Source organism: Trachinotus anak, unplaced genomic scaffold (genome assembly GCF_046630095.1).
Source record: "Trachinotus anak isolate AG129_WGS33_773 ecotype Australia unplaced genomic scaffold, CSIRO_AGI_Tana_v1 ptg000018l, whole genome shotgun sequence".
In the NCBI taxonomy this organism is placed as follows: Eukaryota; Metazoa; Chordata; class Actinopteri; order Carangiformes; family Carangidae; genus Trachinotus; species Trachinotus anak.
Genome location: NW_027273869.1, coordinates 12,120,268 through 12,142,345, shown reverse-complemented (window position 1 = coordinate 12,142,345; position 22,078 = coordinate 12,120,268). Strand labels below are relative to the sequence as shown.

Genomic DNA, 22,078 nt, shown 5'->3' with positions numbered 1-22,078 from the left:
CCTGAGCAGTGCCCAGGAAAAACACTTGACATGATTGAAAAAGCAGAGAGCAGCCAGAACATCCCCACAAGTCAGACTGCGCAGACATAGAGGACTTATCAGCTTCGCCATCTCGTCTAGGATGTTAAGAACTGCATGTGACATTCAACGAGAATTTGATTACAGAGTGAAAGGTCAGATAAGTCGCAGATCACAGCAATGGTTAAATGTAGAAAAACCAATCTGGCTACAAACAAGATAGTCTTTCTAAACAACTCCGGAGCAGAATGATTAGTGCAGCTCTCCTCTACTCCAATCTTTCTCTTGCCTTAACCTTTTGTTCATAACTCTCTCCTAATCCCCACAGGAAGAGACCGGGAGCACACCACTCTTGACCCCAAGCAAGGACACCGTTTGATGAACGACCATGAAAGGTCAGACCTCTGATTGGTATTCAACCTCTTCCATCTGAGAGCGCTGAACCAAAACCTCAGTTTCTGTCCCCCCCCAGTGTAAATTACCAGGGTGACGTTGATAGATACACGGCATCGGCAGATACTGAACTTTCACTGAGGGGATGGAGTGCAAGCGTAGGCTGAAGCGGGGCAGGGCAGTGCCGTGGGTAATCTGTCACCACATGGCTTTTTGACAACCTCGCGGTGTCACGGTCACATGTTCGGACGAGGCTGATGGATGAATAACCGCTGGCTGCTTTATGGGGATACTTGGTGAGGTGTGATGTAACTGGAGACGGCATACAAAGCTCATTTCTCCCACCACTCTGTTTCTCCACTACATCTCCTCCTCCTTCACTTCCACACACACACTCTGTCATGCTCACACACAACACACAGAGGGATCACAGATAGTGCTGAAAAGTGAATTGGGGGGGGGGGGGCTTTTTGACCTTTCAAGTGTCTGGAGATGCTCACCAGACTGAATTGTGGACGAAAGGGAGGCGACCTGCTCATTGGTTATTCTTTTAATCCACAGAAATATTTACCACATACCATGGATATCAGTAGTTTTCACTCTGTGATTTAATACTTGATAACAGAAGACCAATTAATATCAGTTTTGACAGAGCCAAAACCCCTTATGCCCATATACAGTAGATTAGAGTCAATGAAAAACTACCCGTCTTGTTCTTTTCAAAAGGGGAACAGATGTGGTGCATAGATGTAAGGCAGAAGGCAAAAAAAAAAGCATCATCTTATCCCCAAGAGTCAGAGGAGTGGAATATTTCACATGAAAAGGCCAAAAATTAAAAAGAAAAATTGTTTAATTTAGGTATTTTTTAATGCAAAGTTATTCTCTGATTGCAAATTCTGTGTGAGGATTTGCTGCTTCTCTCTGATTTCAATAATTGCAACCTGAAAACCTTTGAGTTTTGGAATGTTAGTCTGACATAGGAAGAGTTTGTAGAGACCGGGATGGACATTTCTCACTGTTTTCTGATATTTTACCAACAACAACTGTTATTTGATAGAGAAATAAAATCATCAGATAGATTAAGGGATAATGAAAATATTTTTAGTTGTATATTCTTCTCTTTTACCTTGAATCTCACTGATTTACAGTATATTCACAGTAGTATATGATAATGAACACTTATTTGAAAGAGATTTCTGTTGATAAAAGTGTTTTTTCTGATGACGATAACTACTTACGACTGTACATCACTGTCTTTCAGGGCAGCACAGGTCTTCTCTAAATGTCCCTCCACAGCATGATGGTGTGTTCACATGTTTATTCAGCACTTTGCAAAATTAAACTCCCCATTTAAATGAGCTGTATTCCCCTCAGGCCAGGGCATTGTTATAACAGGAAAGAGTGCTTTATCAACACAGAGAGCATCTGAGGCAGATCATGCGCGCAGCAGGCAATGGGACCCAGGCTGCTCTCAGTTCACAACATGTTGAACTTCACCTCTTTTTCTCTTAGCCACCATAGAAATGAACCATGTGTTGATGTGGACAGGCTTTAACTAAGCCATAAAAAATAAGTTAAGGACGCTTGGTCGTCTTTGAAAAATGTTGAGTGCATGAATGAATGTCAGATGGTTAATATAGGGCACAAGATAATAATTGTTGAGTCAAGCAATATGAACTCAATGAGCTGCAGAAGAGCAGTGCAAGTTACAGGACTTCACCACTGCTGGCATATTTTGGTTGTATTACTACACTTTCACCCTCCAGCTCTCAGTGCACTCCCCTTCTCTCTCCCTGTCTTTGTGCCTCTGACTACAGCCTACAAATAAGCAGTGATTTATTACAGCCTAAGAACAAAAGCACATGCAAACAAGCGGGCAGGCGTAACGTCCCGTCCCCCCTCCGCTTCCGTGCGGAGGTAACGAGGGGATGACAAGTGGAGGAGCGGGTGGTGCTGGCAGCGGCACCGCTGCGCTCTGTGGGCGAAGCCTACCTGTCATCGTAGCAGAAATCTGCGTCCAGCGTGTTCAGATAGAGACCCACTGCCACGGCGGTGCACACCAGCTCCGTGATCATCTCTCAAAACCAGAGTGGCAGAGGAGCTGGGATAGAAATGACTGGAATCGGGTCCCCTCCTCTCTCTCTCTCTCTCTCTCTCTCTCTCTCTCTCTCAAGTCTCTGTTATTGTGCTCTCAATTCAGCCGCTCGGCAGCGCAGCTCTCCAGACAACGCGAGGCATTTCCCGTGTCATGCAAAGTGTGTCAAAGTTTGCCATGTTCCCTCTAACCCATTATGTTGAGGGACGGGTCAGGGGGTGTTGGGATGTGGAGCTTTCGCCGGGTCTGGCTCGGAGCTGTGCGCATTTCTGTGCTGCGGTGTCCTCAGTGTGCGCATCTCTGCCTTGGCACTGGAGAGAGCAGAGTGGGGAGACGCATGTGGTTTTCAGGAGGCGGAGCATGCGCACTGGGCTCCGCACTGGAGAGCAAGGTGGGGAGAGTTGGAAATAAATATTGTTTACATGCTGACTGATGGACCACAATGAGGAATGATTGTAAACAGGAAGTCAGGCATAGAATTATGACTGTAGCCATGGCAACATTTTATTGTGATATAACCGCAACAGAAAGGCACAGAAAATCACTGTCTATGCACAATAATGAATGAATAGTGACCATTATGGGATTTTTTTTTCTGGTATCACATGTAAATACAGGCACTTCAATGTGCCTTAGACAATGTTGAATTCATGTTGACCTTTGAGGTTTTAGTTTTGAGTTTTATTCATTTGCACAAAATCAAACAAATGACATTAAAAAAAATAACATCTGGAAGTCTTCAGGCAGAAGAACAAAGTCCAACCAAAATAATATAAAACAATATTCACAATGTCAAAATACATAGAGTACGCTACTCAAATGAATATAAAACATTGGCTGAAGCCTTTTTAAAACATCTTCTGTGGTACTTCAGGGACTTCAGAAATAGAGTTTCCCCGTACCTTGTAACAGTTTATCTGTAAATTAGTGTGAAAATGAGATATGAAATAATATGTATAATATCCAACACACCTTATATAGGAAAGCACATATTTGTCAAACATTGATAATTTATCATAAATTGGAATAGTTTGTGAAATAAAGGAGCTGATGGGTTGAAATTCTGACAAAACATGAACCGTTTTCTACTTCATGTACTGATATGGGACTGAATTTCAGTTATTGCTATTATCTTAGATGGGAATGAGACTAGACTGTATCTCTGTAATGATTTTACTGACTTCGATATTTTTTGATCTCATATGGTATAAAAAAAAAACTAACATCCCAGTCTTCCCTGTATAGAAACTTTTCTCTGATATTTACAGAGCATTCATCTCCAGGAAGAGCTATAGCACAATGATTTCTTAGCATTATATTCACTGAGCTATAAAGCAGGACCCTATGTAAGACCTTGTAATATTAGTCCGTATAAATTCACAAGTTACTCACATAATGACTGAGTATATCACATAACATATGAGAAATCTGGTGAAAGGAGTCTGGGCTTGGTATTCAGTTGACATTTCATGCTGAGGAATCAGCTGCTGCTGCAGGTATCACATTATCTCATTCTAACCCCAAATTAAAAATATTGATTGTCTCCAAGAAGAGGCTAAACTGAGAGGGTGGGTGTGATTGATGAACTGCCGTACCTCACCCTATGGCGAGGATGCATATGGGTGTCAGTTTGGAAACATGCAGCCTGGTCCCGCTGACGACCAGCTGTACCGACGCCTGCCCCACAGTCGGGGCTCCGTGAGGATAAATCCAGTGCAGGGCAGCAGGGAAGGAAAAACAGATGGTTGGAGAAGGATGTATAGAGCATAAAGGCCTTGGCTGCCGATGGGTGAGACAGTGACGAAGCTTTACACGCTGAGGTTAGAGAGTCATTTGTAACAGTGACCCTGATTCTGAACAAGACGTGACCTTGACCTTGTAGAACCTGTTGGACTATTTAGGGAGGCGGGCGGCTGTGTTTCTGTCCCTGAGACTTATGTTGCGGTGCTTCCTCTTCTATAGCATTCATCAGAGTTGAGAGGTAGCAAATGAGAGTTTTTGTTTGGGTTGTAAGAGGAAACTCTCTTGACAATTTATCTGTAAGACGACCTCAAAACCTGGCCCTCTTGTTGTTGCTTTTGTTAGATTATGACACCGAAATTATCACAACATATACCCAAACAAACCCGTACTCGCAGGCTAACACAAAGCCCACAAGATGAACAACGTGCCCTCGCTCTGCCCCATGGGGACAAGGGGTGCTCTGTCTTGCAGCAGCCAGCACAAGTGATTAAGGGATTAGCTCTGGAAAGGCAGGACAAATATTCCCGTTGTATAAACAGGCCCAGGGCAAAACAAACACATTACAGGAGAAGATGTGTTTACTCCCTCTGACTGATTACCTGCTGCGTCCCCACTGTGGAGGAGCATAATGAATCTGTCGCTTGCTCTTTAGATGTAAACAGGTAGCAATCCTAAACGAAAACATCCTTTTTTTTTTTTGGTTATAGATGCCAGTTTAAGTTGCACCTAAAGCGGAAACTGGGGGCTGTGACGAGATGAGGAGAATTCACCAGGCCTGCGTGCAGTGTTTGCCCTTTTTATCTCGATGTTTCAAAAATGAAGTCTAAATATTTGTCATATTTGATGACTGCATTTTTCTTGTGTCATTTCCTGTTTGGTTTCGTCTGTTTTTAGGACGTGACAATCATTTATAGAGCTTGTAATTTGAAGCATATGGCTTTTCTCATATAAACCACGCTTTGTTTTGCACATCAGCTAAGCGAAGGCTTGCGTATTTTACTTGAAACGTGTCCAATCTCTTCTCTGTTGAGGCCTTCAGCACAAGAGACAAAAGGCGAAACTGACCAACAGGACAACTTTTGATAACAAAGTATATTTCCATTTACACAGCTATTAAGAGATTTCCTCTCCTTTTTAAACCATACCAAGCGAGTAATGGTAATTTCCTCGTGCTATTTACTCCGGAAACACTGCTTCTTCACCCCCGCAGATAAACATCACACAGGAAACAGATAATCACAGCTGGCATGGACCAGGCTTGGGCCCTGCCTTCACATAAATGTCACACTGATGGTATTAATATCAATGTTGAAGCTCAACAACCTAAAATCAGGGGCCAAATCAAATCCACCCTGCTTTTATGGAACATCCGCATGGGTGTCACCTCCTGACTCTGTCCAGAAATATAACTCTGTGTGGAAAATCATTTGGGTTTGGTGCTGTATTAAGATGAATAACATAATGAGTGTTTGTTATTTTACATTTGCTGTTAAACCACACTAATGATATACTGTGAAATGGCTTGAATGGTGGTTAGAGGGGTCAATGGATTGTACTGTTTCAGAGAGGAAAACAGAAAATTATATAAAACAAAAGGAGATAGAATAAAACACGATATAATATAAAAAATTAAAACTCTTGGATGCTTTAACCATGAAGTGCAGCAGCTGATCATACTATGTATAATAAATTTGATGCGTCTGAAGTTTCCCTGTGGAGTGCAGGATAAATGCCGAGAGATAGTAAACTTGACAGGTTGAGTTACCTCTGAGGCTTTTCTACTGAAACTATATGCTTCCTCAGTTAGAACCAACAATGCTACCATGAAATAAATCCAATTTATACAACTCAAAGCATTTTCCTACATCAGGAAAAGCCAGTGAGGCTTATTCTACACCAGGGAAGCTTAACATAAATTCACAATCTGAGTGATGTTCCATTTCAGTTTCCCTCTGTCACATCCATTCAGCTCTGCAGTTTGCACCAACATGTTGTACACACTGTGACAGGAAATGTGTTTTACAGTATGTTTGGACTGTATGAGCCTTAATGACCCTTTAAATCACAGCTCACTGAAGATAATCTACAAATTCTGGATTTATGTTCCTCAAACAGGTTATCAGATTTCGCTATCTGTCAAACCATGCAGTGTGGTGTTTGAATAACATGACATAGGGAGAAATAAAGCATTACATTTGTTTTTCAGTAGCATTAGAGGTTAGAGTGGCACTTTTTTTAGGAGCTGCACAGAAGTGTTTCTACTTTTCTCTGGCTGTTTTCTATGACTTGGCAGATGTTTTAGATTTGATATTAATCTGGATAACATTACAGGAGACTGGGCAATATTAATGGAAAATATGAATCAGAGGGACAAGTCTTGTTATTCACAATACATGATGATGTTTCACATTGAAAACAGCAATTGTCCATTCTCGGTTGAGCGCTCCTTCATGGGGTGACATTGTTTGTGGCTCAGAGTCAAATATATTGATGTACCTGTTTACACCTCTCACTCTGACAGGTCTAAAATGCATTCGTGTCCATGTCTCACTTCAGAGAGTAAATCTGCAGTGAGTTGAGGTGTGATAAGAGTGATTTTTTTTTTTTTTTTTAAACAAGCAGTGTGTGTCCAACGTGACGTCCAGCCAAATCCCCTCTTTCTCACAAAGCAGGGCATCTGGCAGAGAAATACAGACTGTTCATGGGCACGATGATGGCAGCCAGGGCACCCTTCTCTCTGATGGCTGTCTGCCCAGCCCCCCACCCCACCCCACCCCATAAAAAAACACTTCGTGCTCGGGACAGTTAAAAGAGGACAACATGCTGATTATGCTCAGATGGAAGACATTAGGATGGCGTGAATGGGAGTGGAGGTGAAAGTGAAGGTGGGTTTGTAGAGTGTGTGTGAATGCGATGCTGTACCAGACCTTTTAAAAGGCTTTTTCACAGTTGTGCTTCCTGACATTCAACAAATGATCACTTAAACTAGCCCACGTCTTTCTTACACTCCTTTTCCTCATTTTCTCATTGACGCTTGAGAAAGCCTGCCACTTCCCTTCCAAATTTTACCCTTTGATTATGTCGAGGTTATTCAGAGTCAGTTTCCCCATTCACAAGAAAGGGCATTCTTTCAGCCCAACACATCACATTCACCAGCAGTGAACTAATTACGTAGACATTACTGGATGAAGTTTAAATGTAGCTCCCCTTCCTGTTTGTGAAGCTGGAACAACCTTGAGATGATTTTTCACATTTAGGAGGGTAGCAGGAACTTGTCTCATGTCCAAACACCACCGTGAGAAACAGTGATCACAGCTAAGGGCCCGAGTGTTTGACGCACTCCCCTCTCTTCCCCTCCGCTTCGTCTCATTCCTACCTTGCAATGAAAAGTCATCTGAGGTGGGAATGCCTTGCATGATTCCCCACGCGGAGTATTTCTGTCTCCCAGCCTTCATCACATCCTGCAACCCTTTTTCCTGCCTTCTGTTAAGTGCAAAATCAGGAAATTGTAGTTTACCTACTGCGTCGCCTGGAAAGCTTTTGCTGATGTCTTTCCTGAGTGTGAGTCTGAGTTTGCATGTTTGTTTGTGTGTGTTGAAAGCAGACCTTTTATCATGTCATTTATTATGTCATTTTTCTTTGTCCCTCTATGTGGGCACATGAAAGACACTGTGCCAGGGTGTGTGTTTATATACACATATATGCACGCAAACATGCGTGCAGGCATCAAGAACAGGACGGGTCGACAGGACGTGACTCACTCAGCCACAACAAAACCCAGTAACATTTATATCCCAAAACAAGCCTCAGTCACAGCTTGAATCGGTTGCATTTATGTCAGTCCGGTTTGGCCACTACAGCAAGATGTCAGCGCTGGATCCAAACATGGTCCAGACAGAGCAGAGAGCTTCACCATCTGTCTCTAGCAGGATAAAAATAAAGCTCCGGGACACGGTTTCACCAAGTTGACGTTGACACATCCATGGATGGCCTACAGATGTGCAAGCTCCTGCAGTACACAGTAGAATAGAAACAGTAGAAGATGAGATGGGAGGAAGTGCTTTGCGCCAGTGTATCATATTCCCTTTGTTTCATTTTGTTCCAAGATAGTCTCCATAATTTTGTCAAGTGTTTGTATTAGAACTGTCCACATGCACAGCTGCGATCTCTGCCACTGACTCAGTGGCAGGTACTGTTGGACAAATACTTCACAACATGTCAGAATTAATGGTCATTGTGAAAAAGAGAAAATCTGACATATCAACACAGCTCTGTCAGATGAACTTAAGTACTTCTTCATTGCTCACTCATCATGTTCATTTCAACCTATTTTAAACTGAATATTATTCAAAAGTAGATATTGTTAAAGTATGTTTCAAATATAAGTGAATCCTAAGAGTTTATTTTGGTCAGGTTTGCTATTCCAGCCATTTATCCATTACTTTTAACTGCATTGCATTAAAAACATTACATTTAGCTATCTTAACAGTTTCATTTTAGCTAATTATTTCAACCACTTATCCATTACTTCCAGCTATTTCAACATCTAACCATTACTTTAAACAAACTTTCAAACATTTATCCATAAGTTTTAGCAGTAGCTTTGTCAGCTATTCATCCATCATCCATCTATTCATGGCTATGATTTCTCTTTATCAAGTTATCAAGTTCAGATACTCTTTAATTTTTTTTAAACTACATTATTTTTTGCTGTACCCTTCTGCTAGAAGTAGCCCTGGATGGGAATCACTGACCTAGTCCATCTCCTTCTGGTGTAAAAGACATTTATAGAAGAGCATAGGAATGAATTTCCAGTCATAAAATGTTACACAGAGCTGAGACTTATATCTATGCCCAAGTATCTTATACATTCATTTTTAATTTTTTTAAATAAAATAATTTATAGTATTTCAAAAAGCATATTTTCATACTTAAATGCAGTTAATAACAATCCCACTAACACAGAATTGAATAATACTGGTCCCAGAAATGCTCCATTTACCACCTTACTTGTGTCTGCTTTCTATCAGTTTTAGTCTAATTCCCACAACCATGACTAATGTGTGAACTCAAAACCCAAACATTTTTTTTCAAAGATATGAAAAAAAAAGTCTGATTTATTAAATAACCAAAGACAGAGCAGAACAGAAGTAAAGATTAAAAAGGGGATTTCCACTCTGGTCTGGGAGCGATGGGGTTTCCAGACCTGTCAACGGAGGTGATCCCACAGTGCCCCAGTCTCCCTGGATGGTCCTTAAAAAAACAAGTGTTTTCTCAAGAGTCACTCAAACATAAAGACAAAAGGCTGGGATGGATATAATTCAATCAAACAGAGCAGACAGTTTTTCCAGGTGTTTGAAGCATGTGTTTTTAAGAGCCCTCTTCTGAGAGGAGCACAAAGTCAAGGACTGAGCACCAAAAATATTTCTGATTTGTTTTTCATCAAAAACATATAAAACAACACAAGATGTTACTGAAAGTGATACAGAGACTGCATAAATAAATTACACAATTTATATGAAATCATACATATAATTGAAACAAGCAGGAAACAATGCAAACACGATACAACCACATTTAAAAGTGTAACTGGTGATCATGTCTCATCATCACGCCCTCCGTGTATTATAATCACGTGCGTATGTATAAGTTCATCAGCTTGTAACTCTGTTCCCGTAGCTCTTCAGTCCGACGACAGCGTAACATCTCGGCGACAGCAGAGGATCAAAGAGTTGCACCAGTGCAGAGAGTGAGCAGTCCTCCTGCAGTACACAAAGACACACACCCATAAAACAATGAGACACAATAGAACTGAATAAAAAACACATGGACATAAAAATCTTGCCTCTCCTCCCAGTTTGGCTTTGTGACCCTTTGGCATCCTTTGCTCTATGATGTTCCTGCTGTTACAGATTTCTCTATTGAATCCTCCGGAGAAGAAACATCTGTACAAATATTGTGTCAGGTGGACTCCCGTTCATGCGTGAAACAAGTTTGTCTTCCTTGATGGCGTGATGCGTAGTTGTAGATCTACAGCCATACTACCAGCTCCGTACGGCTGTACTTCTGCTGGGTTAATACAAGGTCAAACCCTGTTATTCTGCATGATTCCAAGATGGCTACCCCACTGCCAGCCTTGCCGTCAAACCATTTAAATTGATTATGAGCTACTTTTGCTTCGGAGGGGTTCTTTAACAAACAGTGTACAGTTGCATGTAAATAAATTCAATTGTATTAGTCTTAATATTAAATAGTGTTTAGATGCCAGCAATGGAGGCCTTGCAGCCACATTGGTACTTCTTTTCACCAAGTGGGAGATATTGCCGCTGTCAGAAATGATATATGACTCAAAATTACAAAGTAGAGCTGAAGCTGATGAGAATGTTATTAGTTTTGCAGTTTTGAACTTAAAACAACCTGATGTGTGTGTGTGTGTGTGTGCTTATATCCATCTGTAAGGCTGAACATGCTTCAGTACACTTATCATCACATGGATCACATTCACATGCATCCACCACCTCCTCGATTTCCTCCTCGCGGGAGATCTCTCAAAGATGACCACCGCTCTTGACGTCGTGTATACTATGATTACATGACCCTATTAAGGAAGTCCGTCTGACACACTATCTCACATGCAATCAGAGCTTCAAAGCCACCAGCTCATACATATCTCATCACAGTGACTCAGGCCAAAAATTAGCGTGTTGTGTTTGGCTGCAGAAGCAGAAGACGTCGAACTGCAGGCTGGCTTCAATTTAGCCGACACCTTTATTATTGTCAATGATCTGAATCAAAACAAGGTTTTCCTGATTTCAGCTGAGATTTACACGTGTTCGCTTTCATCAACGGGGATGCGAACGTCAAATCTCAACCAACAAGCTGTACAAGCAAATCATGAAGATGAGTCCAGCTGAAAAGGGAGAGTAAGTGAGCCCTGTGTGCCATATGGCTGTGGGGGTAATCTGACTGTGAGTTATGACAGCACTCACTTCACTGTTAGTAGATTTCGTGTTATTTCATTTCATTTCATGTTGACTCATTTTCAGAGTGGGTTTGAGAGTTTCATTTTTTCCATTACAATAAAAGTATCTTTTAAAAGCAATGATGAGAGTTTGGAATGTGTTTATTTGTTAAAATAAACAAAAATCAAGCATTTCTTTTATGTATTTCCACTAATTGCTCAGTAACTTAATTTCAGTGGAATTAGCATGACAAACTTTTATTTTTTGTTTTTTCATATTCATTCATCTTTTTTTCTTTATACATAATAAAAAGAACAGTACAGAAAAACCTGTTCACCTATATTTTATTTCACTTAAATACATAAATACAACAAAGTTTAATTTGTAATTTATTCAACTGAAGTATTTTAAATTTTTCCACATGCAGAGTAGATTTTGTTTCATTTGACGTCAGTTTACACAGTTTTACTAAATTAGTCTGAAAAACCTTTAAGGCCATATGAAGAATATAGTCCATAATTCCATCATGTGATGGTGAAGATCATATATGATACGATCAAAAGCTCCACAACAAAATCTTCATGAACCTTGTGGTGAGAGTGTGTTTATCAAGATGTTTTTACATCATACATTTATTTATTTCCACTAACTAACTTTTCTTATTCAAATTTTCCTCTTCTACATAAAAAATAAAAAAAGCCAAAAACTAAAAGCAGTTCACCTGCTTTTAGTTTAAAAAAATGTGGCAAAGATTTTATTCAGTTTTTTGTAAAAAAGTCTAGGTTTTCTTTGCAACTCTGTTTAGATCCGAATAAGTTTTTTCCTTCTGGATGATTACCGCGTGTCCCATTTAAAACTGCTGTGCTTTTCTTTATCATGCACATACAAACAGCACCATGTGGCTGTGGAGCCAAACAGCGCTGATGTTTAATGTCAGATGTTCCATGAACTTCCCTCGTAGATACGACCACAACATAACAACTCGGTGAACCCTATAAACACATTTGGTTTTTTTCTCTCCACCGCCTCAGGCTCATCTTGGATTTATGTCTATTTAGTATTTATGGCCTTGATGAAATGATTTACCTGTTCTTTCAGATAGCACAGGCGATCCAGGAGAATCAGACCTTCAATGCAGGGAGCCAGGGCCACCTTTAACTACACAAACAGGGAGACATGAGAGAAGACAGATTTACTTTTCTAAATGAAATAAATATTCATTCATATCGGTGTTTTTCACAGTAACAACCTATCTGGAACAAAATGGCACTTTTCTTGTAAGCTGTCCCTTTTAGGTTTCTTCTAATACCAACCCTACACACCAAAAACCCACCATCTCTTCTGAGTAACTAGTGGCCGATCCCCAAAAACCATTCCACTGTTTTATGTCTTGAAGGAAAATTACTCTGTTGGTTGACACCACAATTAGCGGCCTGAGCTGAAACCAGAGGCTGCTTTTCTTCCTGTGTCATTCCTGCATTACTATCCCACAGACTGCAATGATCTCACTTAATGGTCTGCAATTTATCGGCATTATACATCTAATTTTACAGGAATGAAAATGTTTTACACAAAAGCAGGGCCGAAAAACAGGTTGTTGTGGTGTACAAATATGTTAAGTATAGGATTAAAGATTTAAAGTCTGGGTGTTTCTCATCTGTGGTCGTTTTCATTTCTGAGAAGATGAAGGAAGAACTCGCCATGTTAAAGGCGTGCATCTCGCCCATCCGTGGTCTGTATGTGTCATGGTAGCCCTGGATGTCCTTGTCAGAGAGCTGAGGAAAAAGAAGAAAGGCGTCATCCTTGTCGGTCAGAAAAGGAGGGCAGCTGGTGTGAATATGGGATGGTGTGAAGAAGAGTGCCTGGAAACATCCTAAAGCAAGGGAGCAAGTACTTCAAGCACCTGTTTCATTCATCAACTTGACATGAATTTGGAGACTTTCTAAATAAACACTAGCGAGGAAACATTTTCCCTCTCATCATATCAAAATAATGAGCAGTTTTCAGTGCACTTTCCACTGTTTGTTTCTGGAAGGTGTTGTAAGACGACTGTGGGATTCTGGCCCTGACCTTTGATTCATCCAGTTCCAGTCTGCGTAGAGCTCGACGAACGTAGTCCACGAACGATTTAGCCTTGGAGTAGACGTTGCCAACCCGCTTCTCACTGTGGAACAAACACTCATATATGTATAACTTCTCAGGCCCTGAACATTTCATTTCTGCCTGATGAAATAAATAAACTTCACTCTTTTAGTCTTTTGTGTGTTTCCAAACTGTCAGACACTTGTAAAGGACTGAGCGGTGATGAATAGGTGCTGCGTGGACAAAACTAATGAATATTCGATCCTGACCTGATGTTAGCCATTAAACTGAAGGTCACAGAGCAGTGACCAGCAATGCTCAGTGTCTTTTAAGAGGCTTTGATCGTGTTTGCACCGAGCACATCTGATAAGGGCTAATTGAAATCTGCAGCATTTATTTCTTTCATTCGTTAGGCAGAGGAGAGCAATGACCATCCTCCAACAAAGGTCTGGACTGAAACGCCTGAGAGTCCTCAGACATTAGGAATGCAAAACAACAGATGACCCCAGAACTGAAGGTTTTATGGGTGTAAAACTAGCAGGTTTTTAACTTTTGAGAGCCAGCAGTTGCTCATGTTTGGAAAGCATCACATAGCAAGTGAACCGAGGCCAAACTGCAGTCTGACTGATGCTCACATACAGTATTCTGCCTTTTCTTCATGTATTTGCACCTGCAGGAAATGTTCATTTATATGAAGAGCAAAAAGCAATTTGTTAGGGCTGCAACTACTGATTATCTTCATTTTGACTGATTATTTTCATTTTCTTTACTTTTGTCTATAAATTACTAGTAAATAGAGATAAATGTTCGTTTGCCAAAGCCCAACAAAACGTCTTCAAATTGCTTGTCCTCTTCATACAAAAAGACGAAAGCATCAAATTGTCACATTTGAGGCACTAGAACCACCATTATGCTGCTCTGAGAATGCCAATGTCTGTGTTTCTCTCCATGGACTGAAATATCTCAGCAACTGCTGGATTGGATTGCCATGAAATTTTGTACAGACATTTATGGTCCCCACAGGATGAATCCTGCTAACTTAAGTGATCCCCTGACTTTTCCTCTAGCGCCACCACAAGGATGAGAAGTGAGGTTTTGAGTGAAATGTCTTGACTATTAGATGGATTCACATCAAATCTGGTACAAGCATTCCTGGTCCCCAGAAGATGAATGGTAACAACAGTGATCCGTTCACCTTTCAAATGGCGCCATCATCAGATCACATTTTCAGTATGTCCAACACACTGGTTGTTAGCATGCTAACACGCTATACTAGGGTGGTGAACATTGTGAACAATACACCTGTGAAAAATGACTCTAGTCTCCTTGCAAAATAAATGACTTAAATTTATGATTATCTATACTCATTTCAGCTCTCAAGTCTATAATGCATTAAGCTTGACCCTGACAAGTTGCCAAAACCTGGTCTACTCCTGAGTACATATGACTTTTGTTGCAGGTCTTGGTTCATTTGTAACCCAAATAAACTAGAAACAAAAACTTTTCCTTTCTGGTTTAGAGCAAAGAAAACAAACAGTGAGCGAGATTTCACCCTTTAGATTCCTACTGTTCTGTTCTAACTCATTCCCACAGAAGACACTTGTTACTGTATCTGGACACTGTGACATATAATTCAGATTTTTAATACACACTGATGAAGCTAAATGTCATGAATAATTGAATGTGGGCTGTAGTTTCTCATAGTGAAGTCATTCCAGATGTTAATGTCTGTGTGTTACCTTTTATAGGAGCCGTAGTGGTCCCTCAGAATAACATGAAGGACTGCCCGGTAAAACAGAGACTCCATCTGAATCTATAGAAAAGGTCAAGGATGACTTGATTCAACATAAAGCAGTTTATTGCATTTTTCACATTACAAGTTTGCTTCTCCCTTGCGACTCATCCAGCGTGTGTACCAACGCTTGATGAATATTTCTGACACTTTCCAAGCCTGATGCAACACAAGCAGGCAATCAAGCCTGTTTTTGGATTCAGACGCCGGTTCCAAAAAGTAATCAATCTTTCTGTGATTGCATTAATATTTATAAACATTCCATATTAATGGCTGCTGGTATCGTGTATCAGCTTTGGCCTGGAGCTCTGCGTTCTACATTTCAAATAAATACACCGTAGTCAATCACGGACTAAAAACAAAAAGCAGAATTAACAGGCTGATTGTTTGAATGCATGCAGCAGATCAAGGATGAAGATAATACAGTCTGGAGTGATTGTGAACACCCATGTTTGTGGTTTGAAGCAATTTGATGGATTTGTTTTGATGGGTGCGAAGTAATGACAGTCTAGAGAAAAACGTTTAACTCCCATTCTTTAGCAGTGATGACTATTGGTTTATGATGGTGATTACAGTAAGTATGCAGGCCTTACTTACCCCCTGGCCAAGTGAAACTCTCTCCAGTGCCTGTTTTGTTAGAAAAAACGGTAAAGCGTTAAAGACGAGAAAAAAAAAAACTGAGCTGTAGCTTAAGTAGCAAAGGGCCATTGCTGTGTAGATGTTTGTGTAAGAAAGATGGTGCTGTGCACATTTTTTTTGTGTGGTGTCACCCAAGCTTACCAAACACGCAGACATCCTGGCGTTTCTGCCACAGAACCAGGACCGGTCGCGGAGGTACTGACTCAGAGGGAAACCACACACACCGTGTAAACACTCTGTGAGGAAACACACAGAGATAATAGGAGCAAAGTCTTTCATCAGTTTGGTCGATTAATCCTTTCTTTCATTTTCACACAGCTGCAATCAGCGGATATGAATTTTAAATGTTTGCTAAGGGAATGTTCAAGTCAGCAAAATTACTTTGATTTATAAAGACATCAATAAAGAATTCCATATGTTCTTCTTTATCTTCTTCTTAGATCATCTAAATCGAGTGTTCAGCATCAGCTTCAAGGAACTGTCCGACATTGTGGGAAATATACTTATTTGTTTTCTTGAGAGTTTGACAAGAAAATCAACACCACTCCCATATCTTTTCTTTTAAATCTGAAGCTTTAGCCAGTTAGCTGCTAGCTCAGCATAAGGACGAACATTTTCCACATTCTTCTTTGACTGGCTTTCTAGCTAGCTTAGCAATAACATTCATCGATATTGGTTCTGTATAGTTTAAACAGACAAGATATAACATGTTAATTAGCTGTTTCCCCCTGTTTCCAGTCTTCATCCTAAGCTAAGCTAACCATCTCCTGGCTGTAGCTTCATATTTACTGCACAGGCTAATCTCGGCAATTAAATAAGTAAACATATTTCCCAAAATGTCACACTACTCATTTAATGCAAGACTGAAAAGAAGAATTAAGAAAGAAAACCTCCCTTCTAAATATTTTTGCCTTAAAAAGTCAGAAATGTTGACCTCTAGTAGCTGTTGAAAACAGCAACATTAACCACATATTTCTTACTGTAGCGCACACACACACACACACACACACACACACACACACACACAGATTCCCAGTGGGAGGGTACTGTGTGTGACTGCTTGACAGCCTGCCATCCTTTTCATGTCACTTCTAAAAGGGTCAGTGACTGAGGCCAAGGCGCAGTGAATCCAGAGGGATGCAGTCAAAAGAGTCACTAATAACATGTGCAGCTGGGGCCGGTCGGGCTCTCGCAAACTGCTCTGGACGCACTAACACGTTAGCAGTCAGGTTAGTTTCCCCTCTGCCCAGCCTCAGGCCCTCGGAGGCGACTGAAGTGGACAAGCCTTTCCTCAGACCGATGGGTGGATTACAGTGTGCACACAGAGCTGTTTATAGTAACAAACCTCTTGTTGACCACAGAGTTCACATCTGAAGTGGCCATGAACATGCGCTGCAATTCAGAAAGACAAATATTTCTGAGGTCCTTGTGCACAAGTGGACACGTACACTTGAAAACATGCTGCCTCCAGACCTTAGACGCCTGAAGATACTCACCTATGAGAGGTTGTTATTTTGTGAGTAAATAGCATGGGGCTGGACTCGTAATGTACAAGTTATTTAAGGAATTGCTTTATTCCTAAATAAGCAGATCATATAAATGTATAACTGCCTTCTATAATGAAGCTTTTCAGCTATTTAGCTTCTTTCTAGGGTGAGGCAGGCCACCACAGGAGCTGGCCTGCATCCCAGACTGCACTGTAAGGCCAACAGGGGAGAAAAAGTTTGTATGTGTGTGTGTGTGTGTGTGTGTGTGTGTGTGTGTGTGTGTGTGTGTGTGTGTGTGTGTGTGTGTGTGCCTTTGTTCCCTTCCTTAAAAGATGGAGTTGGAGAAACAAGCATGGAAAGGAGTGTTTTCAATCATCGTGATATCATTTTCCGCCCTTGGCTGAAGCTACGACGGACCTGATGACGCCAGAGTCGAAGGTCACGCTGTTAACAAGAGATGACGCGATACTGTATTGACTTTAGCAAGGGCTCCTTCTTATAGATGCGCAGAGGCTACAATCACAGCATGAGGACACATGTAGACCATTTCATACCTCATAAACTGTGGAGTGAAGGGGAATGAAACAGGGATGATATCAGTCCTGCATTTTGGCCCCTTGAGTTAACCGTCAGGTTGAGGTAGCCGTAGAGATTGGCAGTGTGGAATCAAAGGCTGACTAAATAACAGCAAAGATGAAAGACTACACACTGGATGCAGAATCAATCTCTTCCAATTGATTCTCTTCTAAATTAAAAGGTCAAAAAAATCTCATTTTCAGCAGCCTTACACGGCCATTCTAAATCCATAAATCCACTGTAATGGCTCTAACAGCGCATTTCTGAAGTCAACTCAATCTCCAGAGGGGTAACTTGGCTGTGTCTCCAGACTCTCAATGGAATATCTGACTTGTTTACTATAAAATATGAATATTAGTGTTAATGTTGGGAGATGATAGTATGATATTTATTTCAGATTGGAACAAAGCGATGGCTTGGACATTGCAGGTGTCTGAGGTGTGAAAGAAAAACACGGAGAGAGACAGAAATAGAAAGAAAGACTGATCTCTGTGTAGAACAGGAACCATATGTTCCCTCCGTGTGTGAGGACTGCACCGCAACAGCTTTACAACACACAGAGCTACAGGCACAGGACACACTAATCTGTCTCTGGTCGTGATCTGTATCCGAGTGTGTTACTGCCTAGTCTCTCTCTCTGTGTGTGTGTGAGTGTGTGGCTACCCTGTTGGGCATGGTCAAACTCCTCAGACAGCAGGTGATAGCAGCAGCCCACGCTGCAGACTGCAGCCAGCTCCGGTTTAGCCACAAACATCCTCAGGGTGCTGGGAGCCAAGTCGCCACATGTGTGCAGGCCGACCATGACAGCATCCTGGAGTTTGGAGAAAGTATGCAGAGAACGGGAGAAGAGGAGGGGGACGGGGAGGGGGAGGGGAGGGTTTTGGAGATCGATGGTGAAATTTATTGATGATGACGCCCTGCACATTTGGCACCGCACTTACATCCCACACTCGCCCCAGTAATGCAAACTCCAGCCCACTGCGACAGACTTGTAATTTTAGGAGCCGCTGTGGGAATGGTGCTCCGCTACTATGCGGCTGGACTCCTATCTGCACCACCACCGCACACACAGTAAATCTATTTTCAACATTTACTTTTGGCTTTTTTCCTTTTTTTTTTTGTGACTTTGGATCTGCTCACCTCCAGCTCGCTGATGAGCTCTCGGAGCTCCGTTTCTGCAGTAACGTAAGATGTGAGGGGTGAAAACACGGTGCTGGCGCTGTCGGTTCTGTTCAGGGCTTTCCTCTCCAGGTTCTCCCTCTTCCTCCTCTCCCTCTCCTCAGCGCTCAGCTGGCTGGGGGGAATTCTGGGGGATGTAGTCTGTATCACATCCACTGATAGGGCACTAAGAAAGAGCTCCTCTGTTTCTGGATTCGGCTCTGAATGCCTTTCAGCTGTCGGGCTGACATCTGATAATCGAGTTAACACCTTCTCTTCCTTCTGTGACACAATTCCTCCCCCAGCACATAGACCATCATTGTCCCGATTCAGTCCAGGCTGTGTTTCTACCAACTGCTCCTGAGGGGAATGTGTTTCCTTTCCCTGTGCCCTCTCTGCCTTGGCGTGTTTCTGGTACACCCTGGAGAACTTCTTCAGCTTCCTGTTCCTCTCCTGGGCTCCATGGGTGTTGGTGCTGGAGGAGTCGATGCCATAGACCCGGAGACCATACTGCAGGGACAGGAAAGAACTCAGGTAGCCTTTCCCTGAGCCCACATCTATTACCTGGGTGGGAGAGACAAAAATCTCATTTAAAATTAGGGTACTAAAACAAAACTTCTTTCGGTTTACAGTAGCCTTTAAGGCATTCAGAGCAACTTTAACATGTTACTCTACCTGTTTGACTCCACAGTGCTGGGCCAAACAAGCCACTACCTCAGACATGGACTGGACCTCATGAGATTTCTTAGAGTTCATGAACTCATCTGGCTCCAGCTCAGCACCTGGGTTAAACAGAACACAACAAAAGTAAAAACATATTTACTTGTACTGATTTAAATGAATCAATCCTATGACAGCACCTGGCGTTTCTGGACAATCCTTGACCGGTTTCCTATTCTCAGCATGAAACTTTGTGTTCTCACGCAGTTCCCTACCTATGTCTGCTGGTGGAGCTCCAGACTCAGACCTGTTCTCTCTGAGGGCCTGCAGTAGCTCATCCCTGCTCCAGCAGACTCCAAGGCCTGGAAGTGAGTGGGCTTTGGCTGCCTGCAAAAGTTCATGGGTATCCACCAGCCGCTTTGTATCACTGCAAAACCCAAATGTGGTCCTGGATTGCTCTGTTTGGGGAGACAGACATAGAAATATTAGTTAAGTTGGACAGACCTTAGTGCAAATTAGTAGAACTGTATTTATTTCTTGTATATAGTGGTTACTAATAACTAAAACTATACATCCATTTTATTTTTGAAGATTTTAGTACAAGAAATGAAACCACTGAAAGGGTTTTTTTCAATACCCAATACAGAGGGGGTAAAGGGAATATCATTTGTGGTGGTTTCAACATTGAAACATGACATTTTAAAGATTTGAAAGCAACAACACTTTCCAGAAACAATGCTCTGGTTATAGCTGGATAATCCACATACCTCACTGTAAATGTGTTTTCATTGGAGCCACTTTCTACCCATTCGCTTGGCTTGATACCACTAGAGGTAGAGAGTTTTTCTTTCTTGTAAACTGGGTGAGCCGTTACGTTCGACAGATTTTAAAGCAATCCATTAAAAATATTTGACTATGAAAATATAAAATGAATGAATGAGAGCTTTTGTGTTGCCATTTGCCAGGTTGTTAAATCAATACTTTAATAAGCTGGTAATAAATGGATGTTGGTCCAGAACCTCTGCAGACCTTTGATACAGTTTAAAAGGTCATACGATGCATGAAAGTAAAATAGGGCCACAAATAATGATTGTTTTCATATTCGAATGACCTGCCAGTTATGTTCTTGAGTAATCAATGAATTGTTAGGTCTTTAAAACATCGAAAGAAAAGAGAGTGAAAGATGTCCATCACAATTTCCAGAAAGCCCAAAGTGACGTCTATTAGTTGTTGTGTCCGACCAACATTTCAAAAGATATTTCATTTACACTCATAAAGATCCTCCCATCGAGGAAGCTGAAACCACCAAATGCTGACTAAGACCATTAATTGATTAATAGCTGCTGATGAATTTTCTTGTCATCAGTTAATTGATTAATTGACTAATCATTGTAGGTCTAATCATGAGTAATCCTTGCAGGTAAAGGGGCTTTTTCACAAAAAAATGTGATTAACCATGCATATTTTATATAATTCATGAACTATTTATCAAAATGATCTTACTGGAAAGTGGTACCCATAGGGCTTTCCTACAGTTAAGGCCAGACTGGATTTCTCTACCTTTTCCTTCGGTCTCTGGCTCCCTTTGCCGGCCGGCACCGGAGCTTACGGCTGACAGGACCTCTTCCGGCACCGCGGCCACGAACCGTTTCCACACGTCGTGGGTGTAAAACTCAACCGTGTGAGCATTGGCGATGTTCAGAGTTACGGACAGAAACCGACTGACTCCATCCATCCGTCGCTGAATTTCTGCCAGACCGTGTGAGGAGGACAACATGCCGCACGGCTCCGTGCAGCAGACCCACGGAGGAAGTCGTCCCCTGCTGACGTGCGCCAAGGCATTAGCAGTCGAACCTGGAGCATGCTGATCGATGATCAGGTGGGATCATGGATGTATTATAAGACTTATTATATTATTATTATATATTGTTATATGTATTATTATAAGGTCTTATTTCAAGTCTTATTTAGGTTCAAAAATTCTGTATTTTTCCACCATGTTTTGATTCCTATCTCCTTCGTGGAGAATTGTTTTACTAATAGCCTAATGGAGTTTTCCTACATTGCTGTATGCATACTTATAAACGGAATACTGAAATGAATGATTGGATTTATTTCTTACAGAAATACACATGTGACCTTTGGGCCAGATTCAGGCTCAGGGGGAGGCTTGAGAAGGCCCTCTTCCATAATCTGAGGCCATATTAGTCACTGCAGTAGAAACTAACTACACTTCATGTCTTTGATTTTCAATTACATTTTATTTTATGTTCTCTGACCCATATGTTTTTACCAAAAATGAACGTTTCAGGGACATTAAGAAAACTTTCCTGATGGATGAGCCAGCGGACGTTCCCGGGAAATGGGAATTATTAGTTGGCAGGCGTAAATGATGCTGGGATTTTACATTCCAAGTTGTTAAATAAACAATAAACGATTGCAGAATTTGTATTAATCGGTGAGGTCTCAGTTC

General features: G+C 41.4%; 2 protein-coding genes across 2 annotated transcripts in view; both read right to left on the bottom strand.

Moving 5' to 3' along the window:
• The window catches only part of LOC139635255 (protein O-mannosyl-transferase TMTC2-like), a 57,286-nt gene extending 54,467 nt beyond the window's left edge, over positions 1–2,819 (bottom strand). The window contains exon 1 of the mRNA XM_071502390.1: positions 2,404–2,819. Within this exon, the coding sequence (XP_071358491.1) occupies positions 2,404–2,486 (83 nt within the window). The 5' untranslated portion in view covers positions 2,487–2,819. The remainder of the gene's footprint in view (positions 1–2,403) is intronic.
• A 6,872-nt stretch (positions 2,820–9,691) lies between these two features.
• Positions 9,692–21,457, bottom strand: mettl25 (methyltransferase like 25). Its single transcript, XM_071502516.1, has 12 exons — positions 21,166–21,457; positions 19,881–20,063; positions 19,621–19,727; positions 18,928–19,509; positions 18,451–18,598; positions 15,866–15,960; positions 15,683–15,712; positions 15,033–15,106; positions 13,282–13,375; positions 12,912–12,986; positions 12,298–12,369; positions 9,692–10,011 (listed from the first exon to the last, which is right to left on the bottom strand). Exons 1-12 carry the CDS (start codon positions 21,380–21,382, stop codon positions 9,904–9,906), a joined length of 1,785 nt encoding a protein of 594 aa, XP_071358617.1. The 5' UTR covers positions 21,383–21,457; the 3' UTR covers positions 9,692–9,903.
• Between the last annotated feature and the right edge of the window lie 621 nt (positions 21,458–22,078).